The following is a 20488-nucleotide window of genomic DNA, read 5'->3' as shown; positions in this document are numbered from 1 at the left end:
ATCAGCAATAAATAAACTGTCTATTCGGGAAAGACTGACTTTCCCTAGTTTCTTTCCCCTCACTAAACAAAAACCCTCAACCTAATTAAAAAACACCAATCCAATCCGAGTACTAGGCAGATGTCTGTGACTTAAACTGAAGATACTGGAAAGGTATATAATTAGCAAGCAAATTATATATATATATATATTAAATATATACCAAAAAACAAAGCAACACAATGGAGTGGTGTGAGGGTCAACGTAATCCTATGTCAGGGCACAAAGAAAAGGCTGACACACCAATGCCAGAAGCCTACTGTTGTCTTCCTCTCCACCCAGGGTCAGAAATGTCAATGTCTTCAAAGCCCAGACAAGTAAATGTGTAAAGGCCATGGCTGTAGTAGAAAAGGGAGTTGAGGGAGGCAGGGGGAGAGGAGAGACTATGGTTCTCAGGGGAGTACATGCCTCACCTAAGGGCGTTCCCATCCAATCGAAACCAAAACAAGTAAAAACAAACCAAACAACCAGAATAATCAATCAAGTAAAAATCCTGCAGTTTTAGTCAAACTACCACATCTGCAGGCTCCTGGCTCAGGCCCCTTGCAGGCCCACAGACACACTCTCCAGCTCCTTACTTCCATCAACAACAGCTACATTTGCCATGTCACTTAAATTCTCTCCTGAGCTCCGGTCAGTCGTCCAGTGCCAGTCATAGCAGAGGTAATGCCAGCCTTGACAGAGAACATGCAGCCGGTATGGGGTCACCGGGTCCCACATCAGAGACACAATCTTGCTCTTCCCACAGGTGCTGAAGGGCAGGCTTTGCTTGAGATACCAGTGATAGTTTCCAACAGTCCAGAGCTGAACTGCAGGGGAAAATGAAAAGAAGGCCATCAGAGGCAGGGGCCAGAGGACCAGACTTCATACCACTTGCTAGAGAGGGATGAGGACACCCTTTTCTTTTTCAAATGACCCTTTCTGCTCAGCCTCTTCATTAAGATAATAATATTAACAACAATTGTTAAAGTATAGTTTTTCAGGAGGATAAAATATTAAGCATCAATAAGGTCAGAAGCACGTGTGTTCATTTCTGCCTCTACCTTCAAACTTTATGATCATGATGATGGAAGGCTCCTACCATAGGACAGTGCTTTAGTGAGTTGTTTTTTTTCATAAAGACTTAGAAAGAAGAAATTTGGCAATTAGATTAAAAGTATTAAAACACCCAATCCAAGAGCACTAGACAAGCATCACTATGTTGTATTACGCTTAAGACGCTTATTATTTTCTTCCAGGTGTTTTGCATGCAGTTATGTCCAAGGGAGATTAGCATGCAATTACCCTTAAAAGAACAAGACCAAAACCTGTAGAGCGCAGGAAATAGGAAGAAGTTGGTCAAAGAGTACAAACCTTCAGTTATAAGTTCCAGAGATCTAATGTATAGCATGGTGACTACAGTTAACAATACTGTATTGTATACTTGAAAGTTGCTACAAGAGTAGATTTAAAATGTTCTCACCGGGCTTCCCTGGTGGTGCAGTGGTTAAGAATCCGCCTGCCAATGCAGGGGACACGGGTTCCAGCCCTGGTCTGGGAAGATCCCACATGCCGCGGAGCAACTAAGCCCGTGCGCCACAACTACTGAGCCTGCGCTCTAGAGCCCACGAGCCACAACTACTGAGCCCATGTGCCACAACTACTGAGACTGCGTGCCACGACTACTGAAGCTTGCATGGAGGCAAGTGGAGCAACTAAGCCCGTGCGCCACAGCTACTGAGCCTGCGCTCTAGAGCCTGTGCTCCGCAACAAGAGAAGCCACCGCAATGAGAAGCCCGTGCACCACAATGAAGAGTAGCTCCTGCTCGCCGCAACTAGAGAAAGCCCGCGCGCAGCAACGAAGACCCAATGCAGCCAAAAAAAAGTTCTCACCAGAACGACAAAAATGGTAGTTATGTGAAGTGAAGGATGAGTTTATCAACCTTATTGTGGTAAACATTTCACAGTGCATGCATGTATCAAATCATCACATTGTAGCTCCTGAATGTACACGTTACATGTCAATAATATCTCAATAAAGCTAGAAAAAAAAGACCTAATCATGTCAAAGCCAACCTCTGTTAAACAGATGACACACATAAATGAAGATTTTAATTATATTAAGGAATTTCTTTTCTTTAAACATCTCCCTGATCACTAATTCTTAACTCAGCAATCACAGCAAATCCAACCTAGTTCTCGAACGAGGCTACTGCAATACTTTGACCTAGCTCTGGGTTAAGTTAGACTACATGCTCATGCTCTGTGAGGACAGACGTTGTGGCTGTTCTTGCAGCTACACTTTTATCCTGAGCATATCACAGGGCCAGCCGTTAACACCTGGTTAATCAGTGGTTCTCAACTCTGGCTACACATTAAAAAATCACCTGGGGACTTCCCTGGTGGCGCAGTGGTTAAGAATCCGCCTGCCAATGCAGGGGACATGGGTTCGAGCCCTAGTCTGGGAAGATCCCACATGCCGTGGAGCAACTAAGCCCGTGCGCCACAACTACTGAGCCTGTGCTCTAGGGCCTGCGAGCCACAACTACTGAGCCCGTGCGCCACAACTACTGAAGCCTGTGCGCCTAGAGCCCGTGCTCCACAACAAGAGAAGCCACCGCAATGAGAAGCCCGCGCAGCACAAGGAAGAGTAGCCCCTGCTCACCACAACTAGAGACAGTCCGCGCACAGCAACGAAGACCCAACACAGCCAAAAATAAATAAATAAATAAAATTAAAATAAAATAAATAAATAAATGTCAATGTTTACCAAAAAAAGTCACCTGGAACCTTTTTTTTAAATTTAATACTGATGTGTAGTTCCCATTATGACACACTGAGAGCAACTCTGAAATAAGACATTGGTAGCATTTTTTTTTTCCCTAAAGGTGCAGCCAGGGTTGAGAACTATTGTGTTGAATGAATAAACGAATGAATGAGCTTCTCAATAACATTTCAGTTAAAGTTCTATTGATTAAAAAGTTTGAAAGAAAATAATCAAGCAAATGAAAAGATTTATGAAAAAAATGTTCAGTGCACTGCTATTGATGACAGTGAAAAATTACAAAACTTTAAATGTCTAACAACATAAGATTTAATAAACTGTAGCATAAATGAATATACAGCAATTTAAAATGACACAGATAGATATCTGAAATGGAAGTAGTTTGTGACACACTGTAAAAGCAAGTTACAAAACTGCAGGTATCATACCTACATATTTAACAAAAATGAGATCATAGCTATACTGAGATGTATACATAAAATCTGGAAGACAAGAAACTTTAAATAGTGATTATTACTGAGTGACAGAATTACAGAAGAACTTTTCTTCTTCCCATCTTTATTTTCTAATGCTTTCACATATTACATATACACTGAAAAATACATATTTACAATTTGATTTGCAATTTAAAAGCTACAGAAGATTCTTACTTATATCTAATCTCATTTCTCTTTCACTTCCACAGTATTCCTTTGGCTAGCATTTTGATTTGCTACAGTGGTACCATGAAGAGAAAGCACTGATGACTTGTGATGGTTAGTTTACATGTCAACTTGGCTAGGCTATGGTATCTAGTTGTTTGATCAAACATTAGTCTAGATGTTGCTGGGAAGGTATTCTGTGGATGTGATTAACCTTTATAATCAGATGACTTAAAGTACAGCAGACTATCCTCCATAATGTGGATAGATCTCATCCAAAGAGTTCAAAGTGCCTTAAGAGCAAAAACTAAGGCCTCCCAGAGAAAACGGAATTTTGCCTCAAGACTGTAACAGAGAATCTTGTCCGAGTTTCCAGACTGTGGGCCTGTCCCACAGATTTTGGACTCAAGATTGCAACATCAACTCTTCACTGTTTCCAACCAGCCAGCTTACCCTGATTCTATTTCTCTAGAGACCCTGCCTGATACATAACTGAAATCCATCCCATCAAAAGCTAACCACTCCCTCATCTCTACCTACCCACCTCAGTTATCTTTGATTCCATTACAAGACTAAGTGAAAGGGATAAAGGAAACTCCATGGCCTACTACTTTCAATTACATTTTATGGGGCAGAAGGCTGAGATACTAGAGCTGTCTTACCATAGGTTTTTAGAGTGGAATTTTCTTCCCTCTGAAGGTCTTCCAGCCAAACTGCAAGCACAGTGGAATCTGCATTCCAGAGAAGGTCATTAACCTAGTAGGGAAAAAAAGACCTGTCACTGGCCTTTACGTATTTACCTCAAAATCTTTATGATAGCTAAATTCCCTGCTCTCACAAGTCAAATAATCCCACACTTGAGTTGATCCCTAGCTGTAAATTACTAACCTATGGAGTTATTAAACAAATCTCAGTCATCATATGTAGAGGACTTCAAAAAAATGCATTATGTTTAAATACTTAACCAAATGAAGGTGACATTTTTAGACAATCAAGAATATTTGAATATGGACTAGGTATTAGATAATATTAAGGAATTATTACTAATTTTGTAAGGTATGATAATGGAATTGTGGTTATATAAAGAAAAATGTTCTCAACTGTTAGAGAAATGAATATTGAAAATATGATTTTTAAAATTAAAACCCTAGGAAATTTTTACAAAGTGTGTGTGTGTGTGTGTGTGTGTGTGTGTGTGTGTGTGTGTGCGCCAGGGAGTGAAGAATAGATGAAAATAATTCTGCAAAATGCTGGTACGTATCTGTTGAAAGTAAGTAATAGGTACATGGGAGTTCATTAAACTCTTCTCTCAACTTTTAATATATTTAAATTTTTACATAATTAAAAATTACCATGATTTGTTTCCGCTCCAGCGAAGTTCCAAATGGTACACAACCTCCTTAAGGTTTAAATGTTAAAAATGGCAAGTATCTTTATCACTGGAAGAATTATGCTTTTGTCAAAATAAACAATAAAAACTGGTATTTCTATTTCCTTTCTGTGTTTTATCTAGGGTGAGGAAGGAATGCTATTTCTTCTCTATAAAATCTCCTTAGGAAAAACAATTTGGTTTATAAAAAAAAATTCAGTCATAGGAAGCCACTATTTTTATTACTGTCTACTCTGGGGCTTCTATTTACATACCCATATCAAATACAAATCTTCTTCTCTATAGCTGTGGAAAGTCCTCTAAATTTGATGGTAAAACAACTCAGGCACCTACCTTAACCTCATCTTTGAGGAAAGGAAGTGTAAAATGTCCATGGAGAAGTCCATTTTTCTCAAAAAACACAACATCCTGCTGATTGGGTTTATCTTGCGTAGATGCAATCAAACTGCCTGAGGGCCTGAAAGCAAACCCAGAGTGTTAGAGCATCCAAAAGCTCATCCAGCTGGCTAAGAACAAGATGAAATTCAGAGAAACAATTTTTTCAGCAAAAACAAAAAGCCTCCATCCAAGGAAGTTTTAAATCTCATGTTTCCTGGCAAGCAGTCACCCTAGTGTGGGACTATATCTGCCCAGAGGACAGAGTGCCTTTTCCTGATTTGCACAAGGGCTCTATTCGCCCACAAAGACTCACAGATTTAGACTGCACTTGGGTGACTTTTTAAAAGAACCAATAAATTATTTAAACCATTCCCAGTATAATGTCCTATAAAACCATAAACTATTTCTCTTTCAATTATATGACTTCAGCAATATTACATGCTCAGGTAGGTATTTTTAAAGACTTCTCAATCTACTGAAAACACCTTGATCGCCCCATCTTGTTTATATTTGTCTCTAGAGTTTTAATTCAAATACATTTCTCTCTTTTCTGTCATCCAATTACCACTCAAATACTGGTGGGAAACAGATGTCTAAAACCTAGAGACCTAGGTTTTGCCTATGACAGATGCTGCTGAGGCAGAAAATATTCCTTCTATCTATAATCAGGACAGCCATATATCATAAGCAGGTTGTGACCTGCAAAAGGGTACTAGGCCAACAGGTGAATCAGGCCCAAATCCAGCCCACGTGTTCCTCAGCAATCAGGTCCCCTTAGTGTGGGAGTTTGTGCAGAGAAAGGAAGCCCTTTTCCTAGTTTTCACCAAAGCTCTGCTGCCCCACAGAAATTCAGACTGCAACTTCCCTTCGAAGCACCACTTTCTGTTTTACACAGTGGCTTCATGTAGGCCCCACCTATAACCTACAAAATGTGTGGGCCTTGGAATGATAAGGTCTGTGAAGCTCAGAATCTACTATTCAAACCACATTCAGACTTCAGGGAACTAAAAAAGAAAGATACAGGCTTACAGCCAAATGAGAAAAAGTAATTATCTCTTTGTGTTTTATAAACACCTACATTCAATAGGTACCACCACTCCCACCCTAGTACCAAGAAATTCTTTGGGAAGAAGTTACAAGGTTTCTTCTCCCACTCACTTCCAAGCCAGAGCAGGTCCCAGTCCTGCCACAGGCTCACTGGTTGACTGTAAAGCAAACTCCCGGCTCCACACTCTGACCTTTCGAGCCCCTGTGTAGTAGATAGAGGGAGAAAAACAACAACGGCAAAACTTAAAGCATTGTGATAAATGTTGTCAAGTCCGAACTTCCTAACACCTTCCTTATTAACAAAAACTGTCATGGTTTCACAAAGCCAATTAGATGAATCTTGTTAAAAATTCGTATCCAACAGGTAGGAGGCTGGGACAACTAGCCTCAGATAACTCTTCTGATTCTTAGCTCTATATTCATTTAACACCTAAAGCAGCACATCGTTACCTCATGGGTGTAATGAAAGAAAACCCTCAAAGCAAAAGGAAGAAAAATTTATTTCCATACCTGTCTCTGAGCAAACAACACTCACAGCAAAAAACTGTCCATCACCACGCCAGGTAACTTGTGGTCTATGGTCATCCCAGGGCAAAGCAGACTCGTGCTAAAGAGAGGAAAAAACACAAATGTTACTGGTGGCCTTATATGGCCCAGAATCAAACAAGCCTCAGGCTATTAAAGTTAAATCTTTTATATAAGGTTTAAGCTATCTAGAAATCGGGTTTCACAGAATCCTCAGGAACCCTTCCAGAAGGGCCCTTAGACCCAGAAATCAAGAGAAAAGAACTTAAAACCAAACAAAACAAAATCTTTCTCTGGACATTAAAAAGTGGCCTCCAAGCATAGCAACAGGGAAAAAGAGCTACAGATCTAGATATTAAAAATAACGAGCTGAGGAATCTATCAGGTAACTATATAAGGAAATTAATGTTTGTCTAAATTTAAGAGGGTAGAGTTTTATTCACTGAGTAAACTTCGCAATGCTGCACAGAAGAGTTAAGAAGATGAGAGGAATGTGGGCAGGGAAGAGCCAGAGGAGTTAAAGCCAGCAGCAGTGATGAAAACATGGACAAGCTCCGCATTCTGCAGCAGCGAAAGAAGAAAGGTTTCCAGTGCCACTTGCATCTCAGTCCCGAAAGCCTTGAAGACAGAAGCCAATTCTGTGGGGTTGGGGACAAATGACCACCTGAGCATCCATCATCACATTCCAGTGACAGGCTAAGTCAGAATGGTGCTAGTGCCACAAATTGCACAGTAGGGAATACACAGCAGCCTAACAAGATTTATTCTCAATGAAACTGCCCTGTGGTATACACAAACTTCCTCTAGTGAAGGGTTAGGAGACAATATGAGTTACACGGAATGTAGCCAGAAATAAATTAAGGATGGAAAATGTAACGGCAGGCAGTGTATGATTTCATCTATCCTAGAAGGTCAGCTCAGGGAAATCTCCACATATAATATAGACAAAGTACTTCCATTTGCTCAGGCCCACATCTGGGGATTATCCTCAATTCCTCTCTCTCTCTCTTACTCTACATCTCATCTATTATCAATAAATCCTGTAGCTATATCTTCAAAATGTATCCAGAAAGAAGAAAAACCTAGAGTTTCATCCAGGAAGAGAAATCAGGAAAAAAAAAAAGACTAATATATACATATGTAGGAAAAGTATAAAAGCATGCATGTGAATGATCAACAGTGAACACAGGGCAGCGGCTCCTTCTGGGGAGGAAGGGGGAGGGTATCAGGAAGGGATACAGAGTGTTTCATTTCTGTCTGTGGTGAGTTATTTTTTTAAATGAATATTGGTGATAATTATTCTCTATGTGAAAAAAAATAACAAAACAACTTGGCAATAAAAAGAAAAAAGGATCTTTCTAGGATGACTCATTCCCTAAGGTCTCCAAACAGCTTGTTTTACTAGAGCAGATCTGTCCATTACCGCCCTCTACCGGTGAAACAGAGCAGGACCCGATGGTTCCCCCCACCCCATGTCCTCACCCTGCCTTTTGTCTGCAGAAAAACTTTAGCCAAACAGTAAGTTTAATAAGAGAAGTGAGAAAATGCAGAAACAAAGGAAAACAGTCCAACATGACTAAATAATAATAGTTTAGGCATTAAGCACAGTCAAGGACCTTTTTACTTCCTCAAGGGCTACAGATAATATTCTGAGCCATATCCTGTGAGCTGTCTTATAGATACTGAAACCGCCACCAAGTGGAAGAAGTTAACTACATGATGACCAGACTGTGGCCATGACATAGGCTGCCACAAATCCGAGAACTGGCCTCAAAGAAATGGGAACAAACCGACCCTGGAAGTAAAGACTAACTGTACTTAATAATCAAGATGATGCTGGTCAGACCACCGCGTGACCAATTTCAAGACGACTGTCAGAGCTGACTGTACTGTTTCTGCATGTAGGCCCCGCCTCGGCCTTTAAAGCTCTTGCCCGCTGGCTGTCAGGGAGCGGAGTTGGCCTTTGGACAAAAATCGCCCCGTCCCCAACCCTCCCACCCGCCAGTTGCTGGCATCCAGCGGAATAAAGCAAACTTTCCTTTCCACCAACCTTGTCTCTTTATTGGCTTTAGAGCGGCGAGCAGCCGGACCCCACTTTTGGTAACACCTGGACACCTAAGAGCTCCTGGTGGGCAGCAGAACTTCTATTTGTTCCAAATAAGGTTCTTTATCCATCAGACCAACCTTACCATTTGCAGCTGAAAGGCGGCTTGCCTGCCTTCTGATCCATGGAACTGCGTCTCCTTCCTGCCCCAGCCAACAGTGATGAACTTGCCTAGAGAACAAGTGAGTGACAATATGCAAGACAACCAATAAACTAAATAAAATAAAAGCAGTTTCATAGCTATTCTTCATGAAGTTGGGTCCTCTGAGGCCTCTCAACAGATTGACCAGCAGTCAATATTTTAAAAACCTATGTTCCATATTATATACTGAAGTGATTTTGAAGACTCTGAAATGCCCTTACTTTGGAAAGAGCTTTACTGCCATTGTATATAAATTCCCTTGATGACAGTCAGCAATCCATCCCCACTTTACAAGGAGAATGAAACATGAAGAATCTATGCAGTATGTCCACAGATAACAAAACATAAAACTCAAGAAGACAAGAGCTGGGAATAAAATTCCGGTCGTAAGTGTTCAATCCACTCAATGTATCCAACCTCCCTACTAGTGTTGGAGGCCATGATTATGGAATTCAAGCCCTCACAGAGACTGACACCCCCTAGTGACAGAGGCCAAAATTAGAACACAGGGCTTCTGCCTTCCAGGCTGGGCTTCTTTCTAAATTATAATGCTGATCTTACATAAAATATAAAGTCAGTTGCTGATATAATGCAGCCTTCTGTTCCTGAAGGCAGGATCTGGCATCCACCTGTAAGAGGTACTACAGAGATGCCCCTGAAAGCATCGGCCAGATCCAGGACCCAATATTCGCCTCCTACAACCGATGCTGATTCTGACGAAGCAGAGCTGTTTGTAATTTCTATAAATTATGGGTCAGCATGACCGTTTCCTGTCTGCGCTGCTTGGGCACATCCAAGTATTGTAGCATCCCAAAGCATACCTTGCTGCTGTATACAAATAGTAGTGCCTATCCTGGTGCACACCCCTGGGCTTCTATCCGAAAGTTTCCACAGAGAGATAAAGGGTCAAGGAGCGAAGCAAGACAACTTTTCCAGTGGGATCAGATGACAAGTGGTGGAGTTACAGCAGGAATCAGCAAACTACAGCCTGCATTTGCTTTTACAAATAAACTTGTATTGGAACACAGCCATACCCATTTCTTTATGTGCTATCTTAAGTGCTTTCACACTACATCAGCAGAGTTGAGTAGCTGCAACACAGACCATATGGCCTGAAAGCGGAAATCAATTACTATCCAGTTCTTTACAGAACAAGTCTGTGGACACCTGGGTTAGAAGAAAAATATCTATTCACCACTCCACAGAGTGACTTTTTGTACTGACAAATACATTTCTGAGACCTAAGACCCTGACTTGGACTCCCTCTCCTTTGATTTACTCTATTAGACTTCTTATGAAAAAGTCGGTGGGATGAGCCAGGCCCAGAGCACTTTCCCATGCAAAGATGTGTCGGTTACTACCTCTGTGACTATCCTCAAAGCTGGATGCCCCAGAGCCCCACCCTGGGCCCTAGATCCAGCACCATACCTGCTCCCTGAGCAAGCACATCTAATCCCAAGATTGTAAAGATTCCCCACATGCCAATGACTCCCAGTCCACAGCTCTGGCCTCTCCTGAGCTTCAGCCCCTTCTACTCACCTGCTTTACTTGCTGATCCCATATGGCCCTTAAACAAATCCAAGAAGGAACTCATCACCCACCCCTTACAGACCAGCACTTCCCCACCTTCCCTCTCAGATACTGACATCTTTATTTCCACCACCTGAGCGTCTGGCTAGAGTTCTACTAAACTTTCTTCTTCACTTACATACCCAAAGCCTATTTATTTCACTTTCTAAACTGTTATTTCTCAAACTAGCTAGGGCAGGAGGGGAACCATGCACACATATTCCAAAAAAGTTTCTCATAATTCCAAAAAATGTACTCCTATCCTCATTGAGAATCAAAATTTTCCTGCATTTTTCCCTTTTCTAGTCCCACACCCACCTTCTTTATCTCTCACATGGATTCCTGTAGTAACCTCCTACCAGATCACCCTGTCTCGTCTCTTCCCTCTCCACCAATCAATCTTGCATCATCAGAACCTTTAATGACTGATCTCCTGTAACTTAATGTCCAAACTCCCTATCAAACTTAATCAAAATCCCTCCCCTTTATTTCATTCCACATCCATGTCCTGTCACTAGGCAATGCTGAAGTACTCACAGTTGCCTGAATAAGCCATGCTGTGTCACAGGCTTCTATGAAACATCCCTGCCTTGGAATGAACTAATTCACTTGTCTGGACCACTCCCCCACCCTCAACCCTCATCTACCCAACACCAAGTCAGCCAAAACTCAGCTCAAGTCAGCCTCCTCTGGGAAGCCTTCCGTCCCCATTACTCCCTTCCTCTCCTTATGCTACCCTAATACCTGCACATCCTGTTATTATTGACTCCTTAAGGGAAAAGATGAATTAGCCACAGCACCAAACACACTGCTGGGTTCACACTACCTACTCAAACATTATTTCTGAACAAATTACTTTTGAATGAATAAATGAGTAGCACTTTCCTAAATGATTTCTTAGTAGAACGAGAAGTCATGAAGTTAGACCTCAGCAGAAGTTAAAATACCACCTCCCCCATCCTTCTCCTCAATCAGGCCAGCTACCTGGTGCCCTCAAGTTGGCCAGGGCTTCTTACACTCAATAAGCATCTCCACTCTTCTCCTCTTCAATACTTCCACAGCCTAATGCCCATATCACCTCAGCTAGATCTTAGCAAGAAAACAATATGATGGGTCCCATGAAAATTCAGGTCTAATCAGTAGGAACAAAAATCAGCTCTCTATCCTGCCTCTCTTGTCTTCTCCCCAAAACTGTACCTCAGAAATGCTCTCCTGGGCTTCCCTGGTGGCACAGTGGTTGAGAATCTGCCTGCTAATGCAGGGGACACGGGTTCGAGCCCTGGTCTGGGAAGATCCCACATGCCGCGGAGCAACTAGGCCCGTGAGCCACAACTACTGAGCCTGCACGTCTGGAGCCTGTGCTCCGCAACAAGAGAGACCGCGACAGTGAAAGGCCCGCGCACCGCGATGAAGAGTGGCCCCCGCTTGCCGCAACTAGAGAAAGCCCTTGCACAGAAACGAAGACCCAACACAGCCAAAAATAAATATAAATAAATAAATAAATAAATAAAAGATTACCAAAAAAAAAAAAAAAAAAAAGAAATGCTCTCCTTATTCTAGCTAGTACAGTCCTTTTCATTAAACCTCCTGACTAAGCCTGTCCTGGGGTTTGGGCAACAACTACCCAGGTGATTCTAAGCACAGATTCCTATTCCCCAAGTTATTGACAAAGCCAGCTCTCAGACTTGGAGAGGCACCAGAGGTATGCCTTTTAAAATGTGGAATGAACTAAAGGAACTGGGCTATCAGACAGTGAATTAAGTTGGGGTTTAAGCTTCATAGTCCTTTGGGCTTACGATGCAGCTATCAGTGTGCAAGACAAGTCACAAAATGGTTCAAACAAAGCTATACTTACTTTCACCAAAATCATCCTGGTGGATTTGCTGCTCCATGATTGGCTCAAACTCTTTTGTCATCATAATTAGGGTCTGTTGACCTTGGAGGAGCACAAACGAGAATGATTTTGTTCTCATTTAGCAAATCTGCCATTCCGTAAGTATCTACAGCACTGGAAGCTACTGAGCTGGAGTGGGGGAGTTTATAGTCACAACAGGGAAGACAGAATTTATTCAAAATGTTCTGACTCTCATTTAAAAAAAAAAGTTTTGACTGGGTAAGTCACCTAGTACTTATTCTCAGCTATTTATGTATGTCAAGCTAACATTAAAGTCCACATAGCCCTCTTCCACTAACTTCACGATTTAGTCAGCAAGATATCTCTTCAAATGTATACTGCATCAGGGTGCTAGTTTGCAGAAACTCATCTGGAATGAAAAGACTTAAGGGAAAAAAATAGGACTGGGAGAGCAGTTCTTAGAATCAGTTTATTTTATGTAGCAACTCTTCCTCTTAGAATAGGTTAAATACTGCTGACATTTTAAACCATACCTATGGACCTTAGCAGCAACTTTTTAAAACAATATATTAAGAAGTAAAACTTAACTCAAAAACACCACATTCCCTATAGATTATCTTGTTGGTATGCTTGTTCCAAGAAACGTTGTTTTTTGAAACCTAAGCACCCTAAAACTTAAGCCTGTGAGATATTAGGAGTCATGTTTTATAAAAGTCAAGAATTAGGGACCAGTGACAGGCTTACCTGTGGCAAGAAGCACCAGCTCTTGGTCAGGACTCCAACTCATGACAGAGATACCACTGGCTACACTCCCGACACATTCCAGCTGAGAGAGACATTTTAAAATGTTAAGGGAGATATGAAAATATAAGCGTCTCCGTAAATATTTACTATGACCTTAATCAAAACAATTAACAACACACACAAAGGTGAAATTATTCAGTGAACATTTATTCAGTAACAGGTATTAAAAGACCAGGCACGATACAGACCATAGGGACTGGAGGTGACTACGGCCACTCCATTCCTCCCCTTAAGGAGATAAAAGATGCCTCTACAGTAGGGTTAGGGATGTAACTGAGGTGTCTGGGAATTAAGTGCGGGCTCAGAGCAGAGACTGACAAGTGGCCCAGGACAGTCCAGGAAAGCTTCTCGGAGGAGGTGCTTTGAAGGGTGGGAATAGGGCCAGGAGGAAGAGACTGGGCGGAAAATGTGCAGTTAAAAAGAGCACTTAAAAATCAGCTGCAACTAGAGCCTAAGGTATACATATACACAGGAATGATGGGGGTGGGAGGTGAGGCTAAAAAGGAATTTGGGGAACAGACAGTGAGAGGTCTTATAAGGCACAATAAGGAATCTGGATTCTGTCTTGCAGACACTGTGATGCCACAAATGTGGAAGATCAGCACCATCTGGTGGAGACCGATGGATTGGAGGAGCTCAGTAATTAGGAAAAAATTCTACAAAATGTTTTGAAAGTAAAAGCATACCTTTTAAATGTGAGAAATACTAAGTAAGTTATACTTGATGGCTTTGATATTTCTCACCATGAACTGAGAATAAGATTTATTGTTGTACTAAATGGAACCGTTAAAAGCAAAGGTGCCAGATTTAGACTGCCAGGGTTTAAATCCCACCTGATAACTGTTTGACCTTGGCCTAGTCATTTAAGCCCTCTGTGCCTCAATTTCTTCTTCTGAAGAATGGAAAAACAACAATCTACCTCATAAGGTTGTAGTGAAGATTAAATACAATTTTGCATAAAAAACACTTGAAAAAGTGCCTGGCACATTGTAAACATTTAATAAATGTCAGCTGCTATTATTATCCTATGATTATAATATGACTTGTGATACATCCATGTTAAAGAGATCACAACTAAGGGAGTAATCAACAAAGTTTAAAAAGCTGTCAAGAAGGTGAGGATAGAAATCCAGAAACTCAGCCTTATGCTAAGTAGAGAAGGAGGCAAATGGTTGAAATCTATCTTCTCTGGTAGTCATAAGATGTGCACATAATGATAGCTTATCACCTTAGCACCTGTAGTTCAGGGACTCTTAGCCATCAAGGAGAGGCTTACTCAGCATTCATGAAAGAAAACATAAGCCATATAAACATTTCAAAGACTTCATAAATTGAGAAATAAAGGTTACAACTCAGGATCAGATTCTAGTAAGAGGTGAGCTATACCATACAAGAGTGGCCAGATTTGGGTTTTTGTTAAGTTCTTATTTGGAATGTTCTGATTGTTCTAATTAATAAATGCAGTTGACAAAACTGAGTTTTAGAAGAATCCTGAAATACGGCTAAAGCCATGCCAACAATTTTCTGTAAAGAATTATATAATGCAAAGACTTTAATTTGCAAAATGCTTAAATATTATGGCTCCTGACATTTTAAACTTCTACGAAAAACTAGTGACATGAAACAAAAAAAGGCGTTTGAGGATGTCTAAGATTTCCTCCTCACTGGTCTCTTCCACTTACCTGGTGTGTGTTGAGATTGCAAAGTAGGACATCTCCAGAAGCTGTGGCCACACACACAGACTCGTGATCCAGCAACTCCTGAATACCAACAATGCAGCCACTTCCATCCTCTGGGAGAAAGCCTTCTGTCACCAGAGGAATTTCATTTTTCACCTTTCACCAAAACAAACAAATAAGCAAATTAAGTCAATCTACTTTCAAGAACAATTCGTCACACTTCCAGAAATACTTTTTAATGCTTCTTTTATAATATAAAAGCTTTCAAAAATGTTTTTTTCCTAGATTAAAACCCAAACTTTCACTTGAGAAATTTCACAACACTACCATCTTTTTTTTTTTTTTTTAACATCTTTATTGGAGTATAATTGCTTTACAATGGTGACAACACTACCATCTTTAACACAAAACACAGTTCATGTGACCTTTGTGCCAAGCAAACATAAAAGCCTGGTATCTTTGAAAATATCCAATAAAACATGAAGCTAATAACTATGATTTTCTAAAATGTATACAGTATGGGGAAAAGGGACTAAGAATGTAATCACCTAAAATACATCAGTAGCAAAATATAATTAAGGGAAGATATCAGAATTAACCTAAAGAGCTTTTCACTATACATACGCTCAAGCTCCAGAAGTGAAGATTCTGATGTAGGTGGTATGAGATGGAGACTGAAACAGTTTAAAAAGCCCTACAGGAAATTTTCACCTGCATTCCCACTTGAGAACTGTTAATAGATAGTATTTACATGGTAGAAAGGGTAAAAAGTAGGGCACCCCGCAAAATACAACGTCAGAGGTTTGCCAGCTTAGATTAAAACAGAAGCAGACTAAAAGACAGGGTACTAGTTAAGTTATGTCTAATATGACATCAGTATAAAGCGAAGGGAGCATTCATTTGGGGGGGGGACGTAAATTCAGAAAGATTTAAAGGAAAGACTATTTGGGGAAGCAAGTTTGGAAAAAGACAAGTCAAGAGTCATGCCAAGTGCTAGCATCCTCCATCAGTAAGTTACCTCTCTTGCAACAGGGTCTACTTCTATCAGTCCATGTGCTGAGCCAATGAGCACTGTGTCCTGTTCAGTTCGGAGAGAGAAGCACTGAGGTTTCCCTGGAGCCTGAATATCCCTGAACTCCAAGCTCCGAAATAACTTTAGATTTCTCATGATGAAGCGACTCCTGAAAGAAAAGTACAAATATCTCTTAATGAAGCTTTAATTTCTCTGAGAAATAGAAACAGCTTAGTATCGATAAATCACACTCCAGTATAAGCAAAATGATTCAGGGAGCAGAGAAGTTAGAATAACCAAGAAAAAAAAGATCTAATCTGAACCCACACAGAGATGAGCAGTAGCAACCTAACCAATTGTGTAAATCTATGGTCTACAAATTGAGGCTGTGAAATCTATTTTACGTTCTCACTCTTTGAAAGAGGCAAGATTCTCAGAGTTTTTTCTTCAAAAAAGATTTAACATCAGTTATTCTGAAGGAAAGTTGAGAAGAATGCAATGAATGAGAAAACATTTTATTTTTGCACATGAGGATATTTTTATAACTTGACAAATTTACAAAATAATATAAAAATCCACATATATACTGGCAGTTGAAGAAAATAAAATTACTTTAATATCACCAAGTACATTTATTTATAAACTGGCTCTATATCTTCATTAAAAAATTAAAATGGAAATCAAACATAGAAATAAAGAAAAGCATTTATGGGACTTCCCTGGTGGTGCAGTGGTTAAGACTCTGTGCTCCCAATGCAGGGAGCCCGGGTTCAATCCCTGGTCAGGGAACTAGATCCCACATGCATGTCACAACTAAGAGTTTGCATGCCACAAGTAAGGAGCCCACATGCCACAACTACGGAGCCTGCCTGCTGCAACTAAGGAGCCCAAGTGCCGCAACTAAGACCCAGCACAACCGAATAAATAAATAAATATTTTTTTAAAAAAAAGAAAAGAAAAGCATTTATTGTTCTCAGGGAGAAAAGAAGACACTATGAAATTACAACAGTATACTTCAAAATGATGACCAACAATTCGAGGAGCTTGATAACCTGGTATAACTACTTCACATTACTCCACTCTCCTGGCCTGATTTTCACCAGGGCAATAGAAAAGCTGAGAAAAGAACGATCAATAGGAAATCTACCTTGGTCTGACAAAATCAGACTTGTTTTAACGTATAACATTACCCAAGAGAAAAAAAAAAAGTTAATGTGCCGTATATTTATATCCAGACCCCTTTAAGGTTTATACTGTAATTGAAAGTCCCTAACTTATGTTAGGGGTGACAATTACACAGACCACACTGGCCTTCTTGTCACCTTAATCCAAGGTGAATTCTTTCATCTTGCATTTCCTACTTACGACAATGAAAGAATAAACATGAATTAATTCTTATACTACATAGCAGATAAAATGTTAAGTGTAGTATGAGTGAGACAACATAAAATGTGGGTTAAGAGGAAAGCAAACCCACACGGTGGAAGTGAGGAAGAGAATCAAGGCAAACAATGGTTTTGTGAGCTTTCATGACATTTATATTCAAGAACTTCTAGAAATTATTCGAACCTGTATTATACCATGCAGACTTTTTATTTAGATCTAATTCTATATAGAAAGCTTGGGTTTTTGAAAGCATATAAAAGTTACATTACCTTTCATCTTTAAATAACATAAAGACGACCACTGACATAGATCTGAAAGGATGGGTAGATTTGAGATGAGAGAATGTCTGGCTAGAGGGGAGTAAACACGGGACAGACTAGCAAGAGGTGAAAACAGGCGAGAGAGGACCAGATGTATTTCAACCTGGTTTAGCTAATAATAATTATGCTGTTATTGTTGCCATGATCAGAGCATCAAAATGTCTCCCTGTGAACTTGGATTCTATTCACCAACAATCTGTGGAGCTCTGGGGTCCGTGAACCCCAGCATAAGAATTTGGAAGGCAAAGGCAGAAGGAGATGAGGAGGACTCCCTTTTTCCTGTTACCCTGCTGTTTCAGTCAATGTCGCCCCAGCAATGGGCCTTCATCCTTCCAGGGGCCCTTGGTCCCAGCCTCTAGCACTCCCATGACCAGCATGATTAACAACCACCCCAGAGGTACCAGCACTCACCAGGCAGGTGCTCCCTCCAGGTGCCTGAAATCTAGTAACATGGAGCTCCTCCTCTGAATTCCAGAGCTATCAACACCAGCTTTCCAATGCCTCTCCTCCAAGGTTATGATAACCCCAATGGCTTCCCTTGTTTTGATCCTCAGACCTAGCTAAGTGTAGTAATTTCTTCCATCAGTTTACTTTTTTAATTACTTCTCTGCTCCCTTTTGCTTTTTGTTCCTCCAGTGGGTATTTAACCAATTCTTCGTATTAAATTCTGTTGAAATATTGTGTGGTTTCTACTTTCCTGACTGCACCCTGACTGACAAACATATCAAACAACCTGAGTTCTCAAATCACTGAGCTTTCAAAATCACCAGCCAGGTGTCATAGGGAAGAACCTTTTGTATTCTATTACAAGTTGATCACTAAAGGGATGCAGCCTATAAGCTTCAATTATACATAATGACCCAATTCTCAGAACCCTGACTCCCAGGTAATGAGCATTAAGCTAAAATACTTCTGTTTAGCTCACAAGAAACATCCTGACCAGGCCCACCTGTGAATGACCGCAGGGAGGAAGAAATCAACACATCCCCTCTGGAGGCTGATGGGAACCAGGAAACGTTTGACTTTACTCCCTCCTCTTTTAGTATAAAAAAAAGCCTGAATTCTAACTCAGGCAAGATGGGTCTTTGGGGGCACGAGCCCACCATCTTGGTTTGCTGGCTTTCCAAATACAGTCGTTATTCCTTGCCCCAACACCTCGTCTCTCGATTATTAGCCTGTCGTGTGGTGAGCAGTACGAGCTTAGGCTTGGTGACACAAGGGCAGCTCATCATTCATCTCCCTCCTCCCCAACCCTTCCAGCCTCAAAATGAACTTCTCTAAAATTTCACACCTATCAGCCTTATTCCCTTACCTTCTCTGAAGTGTCCTACTCTTTTTCAAGACCAGCAAAGGAGAACCCTCCAAACTCCCCCAGGACCTTGGCTTATCGGTACCCTTTCTTTTACATCTGCAATCTCCAACTCCCCTGCCCTCAAATGACTCATCCTTTCTCAGCCCTTAAATGTGCTAAAGATCTCTCCACACCATAGATCAATTCTGGATCCTCTCTGAAATTACTGACAACTCCTCTATTTTCTTCCCTTGCTCCTTCATCCGTCCACCTCTTGGCTAATTATCATGCCCATGACCACAAGTACCAAACAGATCACTAAAATGCTTAGTAGATCTAAACGTCCAGCCCTGACCCTCCCTAAACTGAACACTAAACTCACATTTTCAACCTCCTGCTGTTATCACAAGGATTTCTCAAAAAGCACATCAAATGCAACCTGTTAAATGAAGTACCTGCTATTCTCCACCAAACTAGTTTCCCCTCTGGGGACATGGCATTCCTACTTTCTCTGTCCTCCAAGCTGAAACTGTGTCTGCTTCCCTTTCGCCCACACTTTCACAGTAAACTATTCACTGGTTACTGCCCTGCCTGTCAATGTACGGTATGAATCCTTTACATAGTACCGTAATCCTACGATCCGGTTTGTAGCCTACATCAAATATCGACTAAGCACTTGCCAAGTGCTAGTTCTGGGCAAGAGATGACTGACAGTTACTGCCTCCTCAGAGGTCACAGCTTAACGGGGGAGAGGGCCACATAAGATACCACATTACATGGAGAGGCACAGGGGCAACATCTCCAAGGAAAAGTTGCAGATGCGAGAAGGGACTCGCAGCACAGCACCTGAACTTCTATTACCGTCAGCTTCTATCATGCATTGTTGCGCTTTAATTGGTGCATTACTTGGTTCGGCGGTATTGCCCGCAACTGCAAGGAATCCGGAGACTGGGTAAGCGTGCAGCTGGGGGAGCAGCATATCATTCCCCCTCCTGCCGCGCCGCGCCGCGCCGCGCAGAGCCCTCTGATGGCCGCGGGTGCAGCAGGCGGCGAGTCTGCAGAAAGAGTACTCAAGGAGGGCAGAGGTGCTCAAGCCGCACTTCACTCCCAGACCAGCAGCAGGCAGCGGTTGGGCGCTAGGGGGTCCCCTTCATCAAGACACCCTCTGGCGGACAGGACCCGTTTCCGTGCCCCCACCCCAGCTAGGCCGCTCGAACGCTTACCTACGCCGCGCTCTGAGGACCCCCAAACAGCGGTGCGTCCGCCCAGGGCTGCGCACGGGCCTCTCCCTGACCGCTGCTTCTGAGCTCCCGCGACGCGCACTGGGTCTCCGGGCCGCCGGCCCGCTCGACCCCCTCCGGTAGTGGCCGAAGCCAGGCGGAGGGGCAACCTGCGAAACACGTACTCGCAAGCGAAGATAGCCCGACACGCGCCGAGCGGCGCCGCGGTGACGTCGCGAGCCTGAGGGGGCGTGGCCTGCCGTCTCCCTCTCCCCGCAAAGATATAGGAGCAGCTCCGCTGGCCGCCGCCCCCTATCCCTAC

At 41.8% G+C, this 20488-nt stretch overlaps 1 protein-coding gene and 1 long non-coding RNA gene across 2 annotated transcripts in view; one reads left to right on the top strand and one right to left on the bottom strand.

Moving 5' to 3' along the window:
• LOC132367248 (uncharacterized) overlaps positions 1–2798 on the top strand; it is a 64971-nt gene extending 62173 nt beyond the window's left edge. Inside the window, exon 6 of the long non-coding RNA XR_009503743.1 lies at positions 1278–2798. This is a non-coding gene — a long non-coding RNA (uncharacterized LOC132367248). The remainder of the gene's footprint in view (positions 1–1277) is intronic.
• Positions 1–20399, bottom strand: part of ELP1 (elongator acetyltransferase complex subunit 1) — a 65966-nt gene extending 45567 nt beyond the window's left edge. Inside the window, exons 1-11 of the mRNA XM_059925250.1 lie at positions 20170–20399; positions 15956–16118; positions 14941–15093; positions 13199–13280; positions 12455–12535; positions 8974–9059; positions 6770–6866; positions 6371–6461; positions 5168–5291; positions 4107–4200; positions 618–848 (exon numbers count right to left, since the gene is read on the bottom strand). Of these exons, the coding sequence (XP_059781233.1) occupies positions 618–848; positions 4107–4200; positions 5168–5291; positions 6371–6461; positions 6770–6866; positions 8974–9059; positions 12455–12535; positions 13199–13280; positions 14941–15093; positions 15956–16105 (1189 nt within the window). The 5' untranslated portion in view covers positions 16106–16118; positions 20170–20399. The remainder of the gene's footprint in view (positions 1–617; positions 849–4106; positions 4201–5167; positions 5292–6370; positions 6462–6769; positions 6867–8973; positions 9060–12454; positions 12536–13198; positions 13281–14940; positions 15094–15955; positions 16119–20169) is intronic.
• Between the last annotated feature and the right edge of the window lie 89 nt (positions 20400–20488).

This window comes from Balaenoptera ricei, chromosome 6, assembly GCF_028023285.1.
Source record: "Balaenoptera ricei isolate mBalRic1 chromosome 6, mBalRic1.hap2, whole genome shotgun sequence".
In the NCBI taxonomy this organism is placed as follows: Eukaryota; Metazoa; Chordata; class Mammalia; order Artiodactyla; family Balaenopteridae; genus Balaenoptera; species Balaenoptera ricei.
This window is presented reverse-complemented; position numbering and strand designations above follow the sequence as displayed.